The sequence below is a fragment of the Bombina bombina genome, chromosome 5 (genome assembly GCF_027579735.1).
Source record: "Bombina bombina isolate aBomBom1 chromosome 5, aBomBom1.pri, whole genome shotgun sequence".
Taxonomy (NCBI): domain Eukaryota; kingdom Metazoa; phylum Chordata; class Amphibia; order Anura; family Bombinatoridae; genus Bombina; species Bombina bombina.
Genome location: NC_069503.1, coordinates 134,197,567 through 134,217,201, shown reverse-complemented (window position 1 = coordinate 134,217,201; position 19,635 = coordinate 134,197,567). Strand labels below are relative to the sequence as shown.

General features: G+C 39.7%; 1 protein-coding gene across 1 annotated transcript in view; it reads left to right on the top strand.

The window, feature by feature from the left end:
* Window positions 1–19,635, top strand: part of MYO1G (myosin IG) — a 793,301-nt gene that overhangs the window by 608,922 nt on the left and 164,744 nt on the right. The window contains exon 21 of the mRNA XM_053713702.1: window positions 4,302–4,456. Coding sequence (XP_053569677.1) covers window positions 4,302–4,456 — 155 coding nt within the window. The remainder of the gene's footprint in view (window positions 1–4,301; window positions 4,457–19,635) is intronic.

Sequence of the window (19,635 nt, the reverse complement as noted above, 5' to 3'; positions counted from 1 at the left end):
AAATAACTGCCCATGAACTGAGAAAAGTCAAGCGTGCAGCTGCCAAGATGCCACTTGCCACCAGTTTGGCCATATTTCAGAGCTGCAACATCACTGGAGTGCCCAAAAGCACAAGGTGTGCAATACTCAGAGACATGGCCAAGGTAAGAAAGGCTGAAAGACGACCACCACTGAAAAATACACACAAGCTGAAACGTCAAGACTGGGCCAAGAAATATCTCAAGACTGATTTTTCTAAGGTTTTATGGACTGATGAAATGAGAGTGAGTCTTGATGGGCCAGATGGATGGGCCCGTGGCTGGATTGGTAAAGGGCAGAGAGCTCCAGTCCGACTCAGACGCCAGCAAGGTGGAGGTGGAGTACTGGTTTGGGCTGGTATCATCAAAGATGAGCTTGTGGGGCCTTTTCGGGTTGAGGATGGAGTCAAGCTCAACTCCCAGTCCTACTGCCAGTTTCTGGAAGACACCTTCTTCAAGCAGTGGTACAGGAAGAAGTCTGCATCCTTCAAGAAAAACATGATTTTCATGCAGGACAATGCTCCATCACACGCGTCCAAGTACTCCACAGCGTGGCTGGCAAGAAAGGGTATAAAAGAAGAAAATCTAATGACATGGCCTCCTTGTTCACCTGATCTGAACCCCATTGAGAACCTGTGGTCCATCATCAAATGTGAGATTTACAAGGAGGGAAAACAGTACACCTCTCTGAACAGTGTCTGGGAGGCTGTGGTTGCTGCTGCACGCAATGTTGATGGTGAACAGATCAAAACACTGACAGAATCCATGGATGGCAGGCTTTTGAGTGTCCTTGCAAAGAAAGGTGGCTATATTGGTCACTGATTTGTTTTTGTTTTGTTTTTGAATGTCAGAAATGTATATTTGTGAATGTTGAGATGTTATATTGGTTGCACTGGTAAAAATAAATAATTGAAATGGGTATATATTTGTTTTTTGTTAAGTTGCCTAATAATTATGCACAGTAATAGTCACCTGCACACACAGATATCCCCCTAAAATAGCTATAACTAAAAACAAACTAAAAACTACTTCCAAAACTATTCAGCTTTGATATTAATGAGTTTTTTGGGTTCATTGAGAACATGGTTGTTGTTCAATAATAAAATTAATCCTCAAAAATACAACTTGCCTAATAATTCTGCACTCCCTGTAATTACCTTGTATCTAAGCTTCTACAGACTGACCCCTTATTTCAGTTCTTGTGACAGTCTTGCATTTTGGCCAATCAGTGCTAACTTATAAATAACTCCACGGGAGTTAGCACAATGTTATCTTTCTGGCACATATGAACCAGCACTATCTAGCTGTGAACATTTTTCAAAATGCAATGAGATAAGAAGTGGCCTTCAAGGGCTTAGACAAGCATATGAGCCTTCCTAGGTTTATCTTTCAACAAAGAATACCAAGAGAACAAGGCAAAAGCTAAAAGTAAATTGGAAAGTTGTTTAAAATTGCATGTTTGAATCATGAAAGTTGAATTTTTGACTAGACTGTCCCTTTAAGCTTGTATAAAGTAATGAGCGTCGCCATTTTGTAACTAAGGGCCTGATTACACAGGCCTGCAATATTGAGGGTTATAAAAATGGTGATTTTACATGAATTTGGGGCGCTGAATGCAAAAATTACCTCAGATTTGCTCCATCACATACAGTTTTTTTTACAACTGGATGTATTTATGTTGGATAATGAGACTGAATTAAATTAGTGGTGTAAAATTACCACATGAAACCTATTTTGTGGTCAGTTCTGAATATATTTATTTTCCAGAAAATATACAAGTTGTTTATTTACATCTTAACTTTGGTAAAAAGATTCAGTAGTCCCTTTGTCTTTTGCCAGTGAAGCTGCGCCTGTTGTTTTTCTCTTCATCATCAGCAACTGAACCTGCATTACTAGGCGAATCTTCCAATGTTTCTGGTGGCAGCGGAGCTGGAATTTCAGGGCCGTGAGGAACAGGTGTTATAGCTGATGGTTGATTTGGATAGACAATGACTCCCTCCATATCATTTGCTCTCTAAATCTGAGTGCTTTCTTTTTGCCTTTCAACCACTTCCTTAGATCCTCTACGCAAATAAAACAAACATTGTAGGGATCCCATGGTTCGTCTTGATCTCTTAGTTTCACTCTAAAGTAGGCGTAGTATCCATTTGTAATAAAAGGCGTTAAGTTACATCAGGTTGCATTTGATTTCAATCGAATTTATTTAAATCATGTTTTAAATCACAATTTAAAGTCTATATTGAGGCCCGGTTTCCCCTCAGAGTACAGTGCTTGTCAGAGGGATGTATATGGGGTATGGTTTGTGATAACTGTTTTCTGGTTATATCAGACTATTACTGATTTGGTTATATCTCATTAGATATGCATAGAAAGATAATTTGAATTAATTAAATTTGAAATAATTAAATTATTGGGTGGCGAACTATCTCCAGTTTAATAATAAGTTAATCATTCATATTTCATCAACTTTTCAGCTGTACTTTATTGGAAGGAGAACAATGATTACCTTAATAATAACAATTTGAATAGTTTTATTTAACAAAATCAATAACATTACATTTCATTTATAATGCTTGCCCCTCCCTCTTCACAATTAGGTCCTTGTGCAGATCTATTCCACTCCAAACAATCTTCTATTCTATAAACTTCTTGAAGTTTAGTATGGGTTGATTCTGTGTACATAGATTTACAGGGAAGCAATGGCAGTAAAGTAAAAATTAAACATTTATGATTCAGAAAGAACATGCAACTTTAAAAAAATGTACTTCTCTTATCTAATTTGCTTCGTTCTCTTGGTATCCATTGTGAAAAGCACACATAGGTAGGCTCATAAGCAATGCACTACTGTGAGCTAGCTGCTTGTCACTGTCTCATCCAATGTGTTCAGCTAGACCCTAGTAGAGCAATGCTCTACTTCAATAAAGGATACCAATTGTACTTGACTAAACGTGTTTACTTTCAACCTGTAGTATGCGAAAATCCACTTTTCGCTCGCGCACAACAGTTTACCCAACACTCGTAATCTAACCCTAAGAGTATAAACAGGAAGTGCATGTTGTGCACGGCTGGTCTGTGGGATGCATGCTGGATGGTTGATAAATACGCTGGCAGTTCTATTGGTGGATTGTCATACAAAACCTCATGCAAAAGCAACTGTGCAAAAAGAAATAAGTTCGCTACTCAAGATGCAATAAAGAAAATGAATGACTTTATTGTCCTTTTAATGTAAGATAATGGGCAGGTGCACCTTGGAATAAACTCATTCCGAGGCAGGAGACTGTGTTGTGTAAACGACTTTTGTTCTTAGAGCATTATGAAGCCTGTGTAACGAGCCAACATATTCATAGATAAAGATGATTAATGCAATCTATTTTATCTAACAGCTAATCTGTATCTGAATAGGGGTTATTACCAACCAATAGCTGCTTACAAGCCAACAGTATGGCAAATGAGGTCTAAGCTTTGTGACTGTAACACTGGACAATCTGGACTGTTAAAACATGAGATCGCCGTCTCCTAGATCTTAGTATCTGGTGAAGTCTTCATATTTCTCTTCCACTCAAAAGACCACCTATTTAAATTTCTAAAACATACCAGGCAGTTTTGGTTACTGGCTCATTCCTGGAAGATTTAAATTACAGTGTCCAACATCCTTAGGCTTGATAGGTGCACACTATAGGGTTCTTTATTACCTCAAACTGCAAACCATTCAAGGAAATAGCAGCACCATTAAAACCTTAGTAGCTGACCAGTTGGCACTAAAGAAGCATAATCTCTTCTCATTTTAGGAACAAGTAATGAGTCACCTTGTATCTCCATCGTTTGGGGGGGGGGTTCTTTAAAAATTGAATTAAGTTGCCTTTAAAGGGACAGTAGAGTCAAAATGTAATATTCATGATATAGATAGATGTGCAATTTAAGACAATTTTCCAATTTACATGCGTTCTCGATTTGTTCTCAGTCTTTTTTATATGCACACTTTCTGAGATCCCAGCTCCTACAGAGCATGTGCAAGAGTTTACAGTAATACATATGTGATTCTGTAATTGGCTGATGGCTGTCACATGATACAGAGGGCAGGAAAATTGAGCAATCTGAAATTTCTCAGTAAAAAAATCTACTGGTAATATGAAAGTCAGAGTAAGTGTTATTGCTACCGTATTTAATGTATCTATTCTATATTTAATGGTCATTTAATTGCCCATGAGCCTTCAGATCTCCGAAACATGTCCATTTACAGCTCAGTTCTAAACCACATGATGACCCTTATGTCTTGTCTCGCAGGTCACCGGCTTGAGCATCACTAGCGCCCAGGACCAGCTGGTGGTACTTCACACCCAGAAACAGGATGATATTGCCTTCTGCCTGCACAGGACGAAGCCTCCAAGTGAGAGTCGTGTGGGAGAGTTGGTTGGCGCGCTGGTGAATCACTTCCAAATGTAAATACATTTTATGTTTTTATATCAAGATAGTTACAAGTTTATTAAGTTTTCTTGGCTTCATATACAATCAGTACAGATTTGTGCACAATTATAGAAAAATAACTAAACGAATAGGTGTTTCCAATTGACTTGTAATCATTTTTTTTTTACCAAAAAGTTATATATAATTATTTTATTACTTACCATGATTATACATATGTAGAAATTAGAGTGATGGTACAAGGGGTTAAACACACAGTAGTGTAGGGGCAATAGTTATAATGATAGTCTAATAAAGTAGAGTGTCATTTTTCAGCTATTGTGGCCCTTTAATGCATTCAAAAATGTCACACCTGCAAATGAAAGGGATAAAAAGATAAAAATTGAAATGTGCATGGGTGCATTTCAATGTGAAATAGAAGCATATTTGCAATATACTTCCATTAGCAAAAATGCTTCTAGTAAAAGTTATTACTGTTTTTCTGCGGCATACAGCTAGGGTTACAAGTACAACCCAGGGATGGACTTATAGCAGGGCTCACGGGCAAAAGTTAGGGAAGGGCCCCCACAACCAACCACTTATGCCCCACCCTGCCTACTATGCCCCTCACTGCCCGTGCCCCGTCTCCACAAGGGCCCGCCCTCATAGTCCAGGGACTCCACAGTGACAGACCTCCTAGGGCCACCCAACCTCAAGAACCAGACCTCACACTCTAAGCCTCCCAAAACAACTGACCCCCACACCAGGGGCAGGGCCCCTACTTCAAACCTATGACTGGGCCCACACTCCAATGCCAGAACCCATACTTAACTGCTTAGTTACTGCTAGTCCAGGTCCCAGCACAGTGCTATCTCCTGATCATCTGCTGCCCGCCGCACACCACAACCACTAGTGCAGCTAACTAATCCTTCAACAGTGGAAGGGCGCTCACTCTGTAGGCACTCATTGTGTGTGCGGTCTTATACCCGATGTTGCCCGCTTACAGACACAACCACTAGAGCAGCTCAGTCATTTAACGGCTGTGATTGGGAGAATGGGCAGCACACCAGTAGCCTTGGAGATGCCACTGACGAGGCTTCCTACATTCAGGGCCCTTGGTCCGCCTCTGTTACCACCTAACTGGTATTTTACGTGTGGGGACAGTATTAAGTCAAGAAATAAAGTAAATATATAAATAAATGATCTGTTATGGAAAAATTGCTTCTAAGTGTTTGGGAAACTGATTGGAAATAAATGATCATTTAACATCAGTAATAGCAGCTTTAGTTTCTGAGCTCTGCTAATTAGCACGTCCAGTGGCGACCTTATTGGCAGCAGACGAGTTAAACTGACATGCAGTTAATGAGCATACCCATAGCAGAGGGTGTGAGGGTAATTATGCAGTAACATATATAGCGGAGATAGAATACCAATCAATTTAATCAGATTTGTCCTTTGACACATCATCTGCAGTTTGTTTAACTACAAAATGACGCCGTTTTCTTTGTTTTATTAAGCGAGAAAGAAACAGTATGCAAATCAGACATACACAGCGAAACGTGGAAAAATAATCTAAAACCAAAGTGTTGTGTATTTCTTTACGTTCTACAGTGAAATTCAGCATCTGTGTTTAGATATCTGGTGTCTTACTGCAGATAGTTTATTTTTTGCATGTTAGGAAGGTGTCACAGCGGAAACAAAATTTAGATATTGTTAAAGCAGACTTGTTCAAGGGCCTGATCCTATAAAGGTCTCTGGTCTAGCGAGATTATCTAAAAACATCTCATTATTGCAGCGAGGTCTCAGAGGTAAGAAAGCAAATTGTAGATTGTTTACTGTTTATCTCACTATTTAGCTACTGGATGAGGAGAAGACACATCACAATCTAATGCTCAAAAAAAGATTTAGCGTAATTTCTCTCTATACTGAAAAATGTCTGATCATCTGACCCTAAGGATTAAAGGGACACGAAAACCCTAAACATTAATTTCATGATTTAGAGAATACAGTTTTTAACTTTTCAAATGTACTTCTATTATCTTATTAGCTTCATTATCATGGTGTCCTTTGTTGAAGGAGCAGCAATGCAATACTAAGTGCTAGTTGAGCACATTAAGTGAGCCAATGACAAAGGTATATATGTGCAGCCACCAATCACCAATCAGCAGCTAGGTGGCCTTGCTTTACTCAGGTGTTTATACTGGGCTCACTGTTTGTGATTGTATGGTATTGTACACGTCATTTGGCTCATATATACATTGTATCACCTTTCTCTATTGAGCACAAACCTGCATGTTATTTCAACTTGTACTTGATATATGAAACCTGAGCAGCTTAATTTTATGTAATTAGCTGCCAGTATTGCATTGCTGATCTACTCAGTGACCCACCAAATTAAATAAAAAGATCTTCTTGAGGACCAATGACATAAAATTAAAAAAAACGTAGTACCTCTTACATGCAACAGAAAGTTTAAGCACACATACAATAATAATAACATTACAATGTAATGTATCATTTTGCTTGAGTTTGCTGTAAAAACCTCTGGAAAATTGTGTTTTTTTTCTGGTTCATCATACAACATAGGTATGGTGAAATATATATATATATATATATATATATATATATATATATATATATATATACAGGGGTTGAAAAACCCAGTGGTCCAGTGGTCCTGGATGACCTTGAAATTTCTTGGGACGACTTAGAAAAATATTCTGCTATTCTCAACATGTAGATTTCTGTTTTCTTAAAATATGAAAATGCTTAACATGTTAAAACAATCCACATCATGTAGAAAGTGCCTTAAAAACAGAAGATTCCCCCTATATTTCTGACAGGCTAAGCCATGTTGATTTTTTATATATATACTGGCAACAAAAATGATGTGCCAGCAAAACATATATAATTTAAGTTTTTTTTTAATTATGTAAAAATAAATAATGCCCTGTAATATTTCAAATAAACTTTACATTATTGTACAGCTACTCCACTCTGGCTGAATGATAAGCAAGTCAGTCAGGATGGGTGGTAAAAGGGTAAACTCTCAGCATTTGTGCACACTTTATAAGTTAAGTGGTCAACAGAAAATATTTGTTTTAGTTTGTATATGTATTTTATACAGCATAAGCTGCAATTTATTAAAACGTGGTTACATTTATATGCTGCTGGAACCATTTTAAATTATGTTTTTCTCATATTATGTTACTACTACTTTTTCTAATACTGCCCCACACAACAATTTTTAAATAACAAATAAAGTCATTGTAGAGGCTGTTGCACTTTGCTCCCAGTAACACTGCACTTCTCAATATTCCCAAATGATAGGGGGATAAAGTGTCTTTAATGTTACATGCAGAATGAATCCCCTAATCTGGTCCGTATAAAATATGCATTGCCTGAAAAAGATGATGGTTAAAAGTTTGTCTATAGTAGAGGTGGGTTCTACACTTTAATGTCTTAGGCCTAGATTTGGAGTTCGGCGGTAGCCGTCAAAACCAGCGTTAGAGGCTCCTAACGCTGGTTTTGGCCGCCCGCTGGTATTTGGAGTCAGTGATTAAAGGGTCTAACGCTCACTTTTCAGCCGCGACTTTTCCATACCGCAGATCCCCCTACGCCATTTGCGTATCCTATCTTTTCAATGGGATCTTCCTAACGCCGGTATTTAGAGTCGTTTCTGAAGTGAGCGTTAGAGCTCTAACGACAAACCTCCAGCCGCCTGAAAATAGCAGGAGTTAAGAGCTTTCTGGGCTAACGCCGGTTTATAAAGCTCTTAACTACTGTGCAGATTAGGGGTACATAAGTACACTAACACCCATAAACTACCTATGTACCCCTAAACCGAGCTCCCCCCACATCGCCGCCACTCAATTAAAATATTTTAACCCCTAATCTGCCGACCGCCACCTACGTTATACTTATGTACCCCTAATCTGCTGCCCCTAACCCCGCCGACCCCTGTATTACATTTATTAACCCCTAACCTGCCCCCCACAACGTCGCCGCCAGCTACTTAAAATAATTAACCCCTAATCTTCCGACCGCAAAGCGCCGCCACCTACGTTATCCCTATGTACCCCTAATCTGCTGCCCCTAACACCGCCGAACCCTATATTATATTTATTAACCCCTAATCTGCCCCCCTCAACGTCGCCGACACCTGCCTACACTTATTAACCCCTAATCTGCCGAGCGGACCGCACCGCTACTATAATAAAGTTATTAACCCCTAACCCGCCTCACTAACCCTATCATAAATAGTATTAACCCCTAATCTGCCCTCCCTAACATCGCCGACACCTACCTTCAATTATTAACCCCTAATCTGACGACCGGAGCTCATCGCTACTATAATAAATGGATTAACCCCTAAAGCTAAGTCTAACCCTAACACTAACACCCCCCTAACTTAAATATAATTTACATCTAACGAAATAAATTAACTCTTATTAAATAAATGATTCCTATTTAAAGCTAAATACTTACCTGTAAAATAAATCCTAATATAGCTACAATATAAATTATAATTATATTATAGCTATTTTAGGATTAATATTTATTTTACAGGCAACTTTGTAATTATTTTAAACAGGTACAATAGCTATTAAATAGTTAAGAACTATTTAATAGTTACCTAGTTAAAATAATAACAAATTTACCTGTAAAATAAATCCTAACCTAAGATATAATTAAACCTAACACTACCCTATCAATACATTAATTAAATAAACTACCTACAATTACCTACAATTAACCTAACACTACACTATCAATAAATTAATTAAACACAATTCCTACAAATAAATACAATTAAATAAACTAGCTAAAGTACAAAAAATAAAAAAGAACTAAGTTACAAAAAATAAAAAAATATTTACAAACATAAGAAAAATATTACAACAATTTTAAACTAATTACACCTACTCTAAGCCCCCTAATAAAATAACAAAGCCCCCCAAAATAAAAAATTCCCTACCCTATTCTAAATTAAAAAAGTTACAAGCTCTTTTACCTTACCAGCCCTGAACAGGGCCCTTTGCAGGGCATGCCCCAAGAATTTCAGCTCTTTTGCCTGTAAAAAAAAACATACCATACCCCCCCCCAACATTACAACCCACCACCCACATACCCCTAATCTAACCCAAACCCCCCTTAAAGAAACCTAACACTAAGCCCCTGAAGATCTTCCTACCTTGTCTTCACCATCCAGGTATCACCGATCCGTCCTGGCTCCAACATCTTCATCCAACCCAAGCGGGGGTTGGCGATCCATCATCCGGTGGCTGAAGAGGTCCAGAAGAGGCTCCAAAGTCTTCCTCCTATCCGGCAAGAAGAGGACATCCGGACCGGCAAACATCTTCTCCAAGCGGCATCTTCGATCTTCTTCCATCCGGTGCGGAGCGGGTCCATCTTGAAGCAGGCGACGCGGATCCATCCTCTTCTTCCGTTGTCTCCCGACGAATGACGGTTCCTTTAAGGGACGTCATCCAAGATGGCGTCCCTCGAATTCCGATTGGCTGATAGGATTCTATCAGCCAATCGGAATTAAGGTAGGAATTTTCTGATTGGCTGATGGAATCAGCCAATCAGAATCAAGTTCAATCCGATTGGCTGATCCAATCAGCCAATCAGATTGAGCTCGCATTCTATTGGCTGTTCCGATCAGCCAATAGAATGCGAGCTCAATCTGATTGGCTGATTGGATCAGCCAATCGGATTGAACTTGATTCTGATTGGCTGATTCCATCAGCCAATCAGAAAATTCCTACCTTAATTCCGATTGGCTGATAGAATCCTATCAGCCAATCGGAATTCGAGGGACGCCATCTTGGATGACGTCCCTTAAAGGAACCGTCATTCGTCGGGAGACAACGGAAGAAGAGGATGGATCCGCGTCGCCTGCTTCAAGATGGACCCGCTCCGCACCGGATGGAAGAAGATCGAAGATGCCGCTTGGAGAAGATGTTTGCCGGTCCGGATGTCCTCTTCTTGCCGGATAGGAGGAAGACTTTGGAGCCTCTTCTGGACCTCTTCAGCCACCGGATGATGGATCGCCAACCCCCGCTTGGGTTGGATGAAGATGTTGGAGCAGGACGGATCGGTGATACCTGGATGGTGAAGACAAGGTAGGAAGATCTTCAGGGGCTTAGTGTTAGGTTTCTTTAAGGGGGGTTTGGGTTAGATTAGGGGTATGTGGGTGGTGGGTTGTAATGTTGGGGGGGGGTATGGTATGTTTTTTTTTACAGGCAAAAGAGCTGAAATTCTTGGGGCATGCCCCGCAAAGGGCCCTGTTCAGGGCTGGTAAGGTAAAAGAGCTTGTAACTTTTTTAATTTAGAATAGGGTAGGGAATTTTTTATTTTGGGGGGCTTTGTTATTTTATTAGGGGGCTTAGAGTAGGTGTAATTAGTTTAAAATTGTTGTAATATTTTTCTTATGTTTGTAAATATTTTTTTATTTTTTGTAACTTAGTTCTTTTTTATTTTTTGTACTTTAGCTAGTTTTTTAATTGTATTTATTTGTAGGAATTGTGTTTAATTAATTTATTGATAGTGTAGTGTTAGGTTAATTGTAGGTAATTGTAGGTAGTTTATTTAATTAATGTATTGATAGGGTAGTGTTAGGTTTAATTATATCTTAGGTTAGGATTTATTTTACAGGTAAATTTGTTATTATTTTAACTAGGTAACTATTAAATAGTTCTTAACTATTTAATAGCTATTGTACCTGGTTAAAATAATTACAAAGTTGCCTGTAAAATAAATATTAATCCTAAAATAGCTATAATATAATTATAATTTATATTGTAGCTATATTAGGATTTATTTTACAGGTAAGTATTTAGCTTTAAATAGGAATAAGTTATTTAATAAGAGTTAATTTATTTCATTAGATGTAAATTATATTTAAGTTAGGGGGGTGTTAGTGTTAGGGTTAGACTTAGCTTTAGGGGTTAATACATTTATTAGAATAGCGGTGAGGTCCGCTCGGCAGATTAGGGGTTAATAATTGAAGGTAGGTGTCGGCGATGTTAGGGAGGGCAGATTAGGGGTTAATACTATTTATGATAGGGTTAGTGAGGCGGATTAGGGGTTAATAACTTTATTATAGTAGCGCTCAGGTCCGCTCGGCAGATTAGGGGTTAATAAGTGTAGGCAGGTGTCGGCGACGTTGAGGGGGGCAGATTAGGGGTTAATAAATATAATATAGGGGTCGGCGGTGTTAGGGGCAGCAGATTAGGGGTACATAGGGATAACGTAGGTTGCGGCGGTTAACGGAGCGGCAGATTAGGGGTTAAAAAAAATATGCAGGGGTCAGCGATAGCGGGGGCGGCAGAATAGGGGTTAATAAGTGTAAGGTTAGGGGTGTTTAGACTCGGGGTACATGTTAGAGTGTTAGGTGCAGACGTAGGAAGTGTTTCCCCATAGGAAACAATGGGGCTGCGTTAGGAGCTGAACGCTGCTTTTTTGCAGGTGTTAGGTTTTTTTTCAGCTCAAACAGTCCCATTGTTTCCTATGGGAGAATCATGCACGAGCACGTTTTTGAGGCTGGCCGCGTCCGTAAGCAACTCTGGTATCGAGAGTTGCATTTGCGGTAAAAATGCTCTACGCTCCTTTTTTGAAGCCTAACGCAGCATTTGTTTGAACTCTCGATACCAGAGTTAATTTTATGGTGCGGCCAGAAAAAAACCCACGGAGCATTAACAGCCCTTCTACCGCCAAACTCCAAATCTAGGCCTTAGGTTTTTTGGGGTTTTTTTTGCAACCTTAGCTAGTACCCTAGCTGCACAGTGGAGATGTCAGAGGGTATCATATTTACTTATTCCTACTTTTCTTATTTATCATTCTCCTTGTCCTGCTGTAGCGTAGGATATGTAAAAAAAACTACCTTGTAAAGGTCTGGCTGTTAGTGCCTTTAAGAAGTAGGGGTGCTATAGTAATAAATGTGCCACCTCCATAGCAAAACAATTGTGTGTGTTTGTGTGAGTGTTAGTGAGAATATGAGAGAGGGAGCAATAGGATGTGTGTGTGTGAAAGTGAGACTAAGGGGCATATTTATCTAAAGACCGCTACTCCATAACTTGTCCGCCTGCTCTGAGGCCGCGGACAGAAATCAACCCGATCGAATACGATCGGGTTGATTGACACCCCCTGCTAGCGGCCAATTGGCCATGAATCTGCAGAGGGCGGCATTGCACCAGCAGTTCACAAGAACTGCTGGTGCGATGATAAATGCCGACAGCGTATGCTGTTGGCATTTATCGATGTGCAGCGGACATGATACGCTACTTCGTATCATGTCCGCTCACACATTGATAAATATACCCCTATATGTGAGAGAACCCGTGTGACAGAGTGTTTAAAAGTGTGTGTGAGTCTTATTTGTAAGAGTGTGTGAGAGTTAGTTTGTGTGAGTGTGTAAAAGAGAGCTTGTGTGAGAGATGTTTGTGTGTGTGTGCGCGCGTATGTATCTGAGTGTGTGTATATCCCTGGCTATATATGTATGTGTGCAATTATTCCTGCCTCAGCTTGCTGCCATGTGAACAAGAATATTCTCTTTTTAGGTATGAGAATAAGTTTAAAATATTTATGAGTGTATAATTGTATACAAAGAGTGTTTAATTTGTAATAAAAAATGTATATTAGAAGAGTATTAACGGCGTAATACAAGTTTACGTATGACACTGTGAAAATTTAGAGTTAAAAAAAAGTCGGACCACTAAGAAATTTCATGGGACCACTAGCTCTTGGGCAACTTTTTAAACCCCTGTATTGTGTGTGTGTTTACATATATATGTGTGTGTGTGTGTATAAATATATATGTGTGTATTTAAATATATATGTGTGTGTATATAAATATATGTGTGTGTGCGTGTATATATAAATATATATGTGTGTGTATATAAATATATGTGTGTGTGCTTGTATATATAAATATATATGTGTGTGTATATAAATATATGTGTGTGCGTGTATATATAAATATATATGTGTGTGTATATAAATATATATATATATATATATGTGTGTGTGTGTGTGTGTGTATATTTAAATATATATGTGTGTGTGTGTGTGTGTGTGTGTGCATATATATATATATATATATGTGTATGTGTGTGAATTTAAATATATATGTGTGTGTATATAAATATATATGTTTGTGTATATATAAATATATGTGTGTGTGTATTTAAATATATATGTGTGTGTGTATATAAATATATGTGTCTGTATATAAATGTGTATTTGTATGTGTGTGTATATAAATATATATATATATATATATATATATATATGTGTGTGTGTGTATATGTATGTGTGTGTGTATTTAAATATATATGTGTGTGTGTATATATATATATATATATATATATATGTGTGTGTTTATATAAATATATATATAATATATATAATGTATAATATATATACAGATAGGAGCTTACCTTGTGTTCCTAGTAGAAGCCTGCTCCTGAATAAACTCTTTTCGACCTACTGAGAGACTCAGCATTTCCTTTTTCCTCATTGTATATAAATATATATGTGTGTGTGTATATAAATATATATGTGTGTGTATATATAAATATATGTGTGTGTGTGTGTGTATAAATATATGTGTGTGTGCGTTTATTTAAATATATATGTGTGTATATATAAATATGTATGTGTGTGTGTGTATATATAGGTGTGTGTGTGTGTGTATTTAAATATATATGTGTGTATATATAAATATATGTGTGTGCGTGTGTGTGTATAAATATATGTGTGTGTGTGTGTGTTTATTTAAATATATATGTGTGTGTATATAAATATGTATGTGTGTGTGTGTGTATATATATATAGGTGTGTGTGTATTTAAATATATATATGTGTGTGTGTGTATATAAATTAGGCATGCACCGAAATTTCGGTCGCAGAAAGTTTCTGCCGAAAATAGCATTTTCTTCTGTTATGTGTGATCAGTCCACGGGTCATCATTACTTCTGGGATATAACTCCTCCCCAACAGGAAATGCAAGAGGATTCACCCAGCAGAGCTGCATATAGCTCCCCCCCTCTACGTCAGTCCCAGTCATTCTCTTGCACCCAACGACTAGATAGGATGTGTGAGAGGACTATGGTGATTATACTTAGTTTTTATGACTTCAATCAAAAGTTTGTTATTTTACAATAGCACCGGAGCGTGTTATTACTTCTCTGGCAGAGTTTGAGGAAGAATCTGCCAGAGTTTTTTACTATGATTTTAACCGGAGTTGTTAAGATCATATTGCTGTTCTCGGCCATCTGAGGGAGGTAAAGGCTTCAGATCAGGGGACAGCGGGCAGATGAATCTGCATTGAGGTATGTAGCAGTTTTTATTTTCTGAATGGAATTGATGAGAAAATCCTGCCATACCGTTAAAATGACATGTATGTATACACTTCAGTATTCTGGGGATGGTATTTCACCGGAACTACTCTGTTAAAGGTCACTAATCCTTTTAATAACTATTTATCATGTTAAACGTTTTTGCTGGAATGTAGAATCGTTTACATTGCTGAGGTACTGTGTGAATAAATATTTGGGCATTATTTTCCACTTGGCAGCCTTTTTTGCTTTTATTTGTGACAGTTTCGTTTCTCTTCACTGCTGTGTGGGAGAGGGAGGGGCCGTTTTTGGCGCTCTTTGCTACGCATCAAAAAATTCCAGTCAGTTACTTTTATATTTCCTGCATGATCCGGTTCATCTCTGACAGATCTCAGGGGTCTTCAAACTTCTTTGAAGGGAGGTAAATTCTCTCAGCAGAGCTGTGAGAATTCTTATAGTGACTGTGAATAAAAACGTTGCTTTGTATTTTTTATGTCAAATTTAATTATTGTTATTTTACTAATGGGAACAAACCTTTGCTAAAAGTTGTGTTGTTTTAAAGTTTGATGCTATAACTGTTTTTCAGTTCATTATTCAACTGTCATTTAATCGTTTAGTACCTCTTTGAGGCACAGTACGTTTTTGCTAAAAAAGATTATAACCAAGTTGTAAGTTTTTTGCTAGTGTGTTAAACATGTCTGACTCAGAGGAAGATATCTGTGTCATTTGTTCCAATGCCAAGGTGGAGCCCAATAGAAATTTATGTACTAACTGTATTGATGCTACTTTAAATAAAAGTCAATCTGTACAATGTGAACAAATTTCACCAAACAGCGAGGGGAGAGTTATGCCGACTAACTCGCCTCACGCGGCAGTACCTGCATCTCCCGCCCGGGAGGTGCGTGATATTATGGCGCCTAGTACATCTGGGCGGCCATTACAGATAACATTACAAGATATGGCTACTGTTATGACTGAAGTTTTGTCTAAATTACCAGAACTAAGAGGCAAGCGTGATCACTCTGGGGTGAGAACAGAGTGCGCTGACAATGCTAGGGCCATGTCTGATACTGCGTCACAGCTCGCAGAGCATGAGGACGGAGAGCTTCATTCTGTGGGTGACGGTTCTGATCCAAACAGATTGGACTCAGATATTTCAAATTTTAAATTTAAATTGGAGAACCTCCGTGTATTACTAGGGGAGGTCTTAGCAGCTCTCAACGATTGTAACACCGTTGCAATACCAGAGAAACTGTGCAGGTTGGATAAATACTTTGCGGTACCGGCGAGTACTGAAGTTTTTCCTATACCTAAGAGACTAACTGAAATTGTTACTAAGGAGTGGGATAGACCCGGTGTGCCGTTCTCTCCCCCTCCAATATTTAGAAAGATGTTTCCAATAGACGCCACCACTCGGGACTTATGGCAAACGGTCCCCAAGGTGGAGGGAGCAGTTTCTACTTTAGCTAAGCGTACCACTATCCCGGTAGAGGATAGCTGTGCTTTCTCAGATCCAATGGATAAAAAATTAGAGGGTTACCTTAAGAAAATGTTTGTTCAACAAGGTTTTATATTGCAACCCCTTGCATGTATCGCGCCGATTACGGCTGCGGCAGCATTTTGGATTGAGTCGCTGGAAGAGAACCTTAGTTCATCTACGCTAGACGACATTACGGACAGGCTTAGAGTCCTTAAACTAGCTAATTCTTTCATTTCGGAGGCCGTAGTACATTTAACCAAACTTACGGCTAAGAACTCAGGATTCGCCATACAGGCACGTAGGGCGCTGTGGCTAAAATCCTGGTCAGCAGATGTTACTTCTAAGTCCAAATTACTTAATATACCTTTCAAGGGGCAGTCTTTATTTGGGCCCGGTTTGAAAGAAATTATCGCTGACATTACAGGAGGTAAGGGCCACGCCCTACCCCAAGACAAAGCCAAAGCTAAGGCTAGACAGTCTAATTTTCGTCCCTTTCGGAATTTCAAAACAGGAGCAGCATCAACCTCCACTGCACCAAAACAGGAAGGAGCTGTTGCTCGTTACAGGCAAGGCTGGAAGCCTAACCAGGCCTGGAACAAGAGCAAGCAGGCCAGGAAACCTGCTGCTGCCCCAAAGACAGCATGAACCGAGAGCCCCCGATCCGGGACCGGATCTAGTGGGGGGCAGACTCTCTCTCTTCGCCCAGGCCTGGGCAAGAGATGTTCAGGATCCCTGGGCACTAGAGATCATATCTCAGGGATACCTTCTAGACTTCAAATTATCTCCCCCAAGAGGGAGATTTCATCTGTCAAGGTTGTCAACAAACCAGATAAAGAAAGAAGCGTTTCTACGCTGCGTACAAGATCTGTTATTAATGGGAGTGATCCATCCGGTTCCGCGGTCGGAACAAGGACAAGGGTTCTACTCAAACCTGTTTGTGGTTCCCAAAAAAGAGGGAACTTTCAGGCCAATCTTAGATTTAAAGATTCTAAACAAATTCCTAAGAGTTCCATCGTTCAAAATGGAAACTATTCGGACAATTTTACCCATGATCCAAGAGGGTCAGTACATGACCACTGTGGATTTAAAGGATGCTTACCTTCACATTCCGATCCACAAAGATCATCACCGGTATCTAAGGTTTGCCTTCTTAGACAGGCACTACCAGTTTGTAGCTCTTCCATTCGGATTGGCTACGGCTCCAAGAATCTTCACAAAGGTTCTGGGTGCCCTTCTGGCGGTACTAAGACCGCGAGGGATTTCGGTAGCTCCGTACCTAGACGACATTCTAATACAAGCTTCAAGCTTTCAAACTGCCAAGTCTCATACAGAGTTAGTTCTGGCATTTCTAAGGTCGCATGGATGGAAAGTGAACGAAAAGAAGAGTTCTCTCTTTCCTCTCACAAGAGTTCCATTCTTGGGGACTCTTATAGATTCTGTAGAAATGAAGATTTACCTGACAGAAGACAGGTTAACAAAGCTTCAAAATGCATGCCGTGTCCTTCATTCCATTCAACACCCGTCAGTAGCTCAATGCATGGAGGTGATCGGCTTAATGGTAGCGGCAATGGACATAGTACCTTTTGCACGCCTACATCTCAGACCGCTGCAATTATGCATGCTAAGTCAGTGGAACGGGGATTATTCAGATTTGTCCCCTACTCTGAATCTAAATCAAGAGACCAGAAATTCTCTTCTATGGTGGCTTTATCGGCCACACCTGTCCAGGGGGATGCCATTCAGCAGGCCAGACTGGACAATTGTAACAACAGACGCCAGCCTACTAGGTTGGGGCGCTGTCTGGAATTCTCTGAAGGCTCAGGGACTATGGAATCAGGAGGAGAGTCTCCTGCCAATAAACATTCTGGAATTGAGAGCGGTTCTCAATGCCCTTCTGGCTTGGCCCCAGTTAACAACTCGGGGGTTCATCAGGTTTCAGTCGGACAACATCACGACTGTAGCTTACATCAACCATCAGGGAGGGACAAGAAGCTCCCTAGCAATGATGGAAGTATCAAAGATAATTCGCTGGGCAGAGTCTCACTCTTGCCACCTGTCAGCAATCCACATCCCGGGAGTGGAGAACTGGGAGGCGGATTTCTTGAGTCGCCAGACTTTTCATCCGGGGGAGTGGGAACTTCATCCGGAGGTCTTTGCCCAAATACTTCGGCGTTGGGGCAAACCAGAGATAGATCTCATGGCGTCTCGCCAGAACGCCAAACTTCCTCGCTACGGGTCCAGATCCAGGGATCCGGAAGCAGTTCTGATAGATGCTTTGACAGCACCTTGGAACTTCGGGATGGCTTATGTGTTTCCACCCTTCCCGCTGCTTCCTCGATTGATTGCCAAAATCAAACAGGAGAGAGCATCAGTAATTCTAATAGCGCCTGCATGGCCACGCAGGACTTGGTATGCAGATCTAGTGGACATGTCATCCTGTCCGCCTTGGTCTCTACCTCTAAGACAGGACCTTCTGATACAGGGTCCATTCAAACATCAAAATCTAACTTCTCTGAAGCTGACTGCTTGGAAATTGAACGCTTGATTTTATCAAAACGTGGTTTTTCTGAGTCGGTTATTGATACCCTGATACAGGCTAGGAAGCCTGTTACCAGAAGGATTTACCATAAAATATGGCGTAAATACCTATACTGGTGCGAATCCAAAGGTTACTCTTGGAGTAAGGTTAGGATCGCTAGGATATTGTCCTTTCTACAAGAAGGTTTAGAAAAGGGTCTATCAGCTAGTTCTTTAAAGGGACAGATTTCAGCTCTGTCCATCTTGTTACACAGGCGTCTGTCAGAAAATCCAGACGTCCAGGCCTTTTGTCAGGCTTTAGCTAGGATCAAGCCTGTGTTTAAAGCTGTTGCTCCGCCATGGAGTTTAAACTTAGTTCTTAACGTTTTACAGGGAGTTCCGTTTGAACCCCTTCATTCCATTGATATAAAATTGTTATCTTGGAAAGTTCTGTTTTTAATGGCTATTTCCTCGGCTCGAAGAGTCTCTGAGTTATCAGCCTTACATTGTGATTCTCCTTATCTGATTTTTCACTCAGACAAGGTAGTTCTGCGTACTAAACCTGGGTTCTTACCTAAGGTAGTCACTAACAGGAATATCAATCAAGAGATTGTTGTTCCATCCTTGTGTCCAAATCCTTCTTCAAAGAAGGAACGTCTTCTACACAATCTGGATGTAGTTCGTGCCCTCAAGTTCTACTTGCAGGCAACTAAAGATTTTCGCCAAACTTCTTCCCTGTTTGTCGTTTATTCTGGACAGAGGAGAGGTCAAAAAGCTTCTGCTACCTCTCTCTCTTTTTGGCTTCGTAGCATAATACGTTTAGCCTATGAGACTGCTGGACAGCAGCCTCCTGAAAGAATTACAGCTCACTCCACTA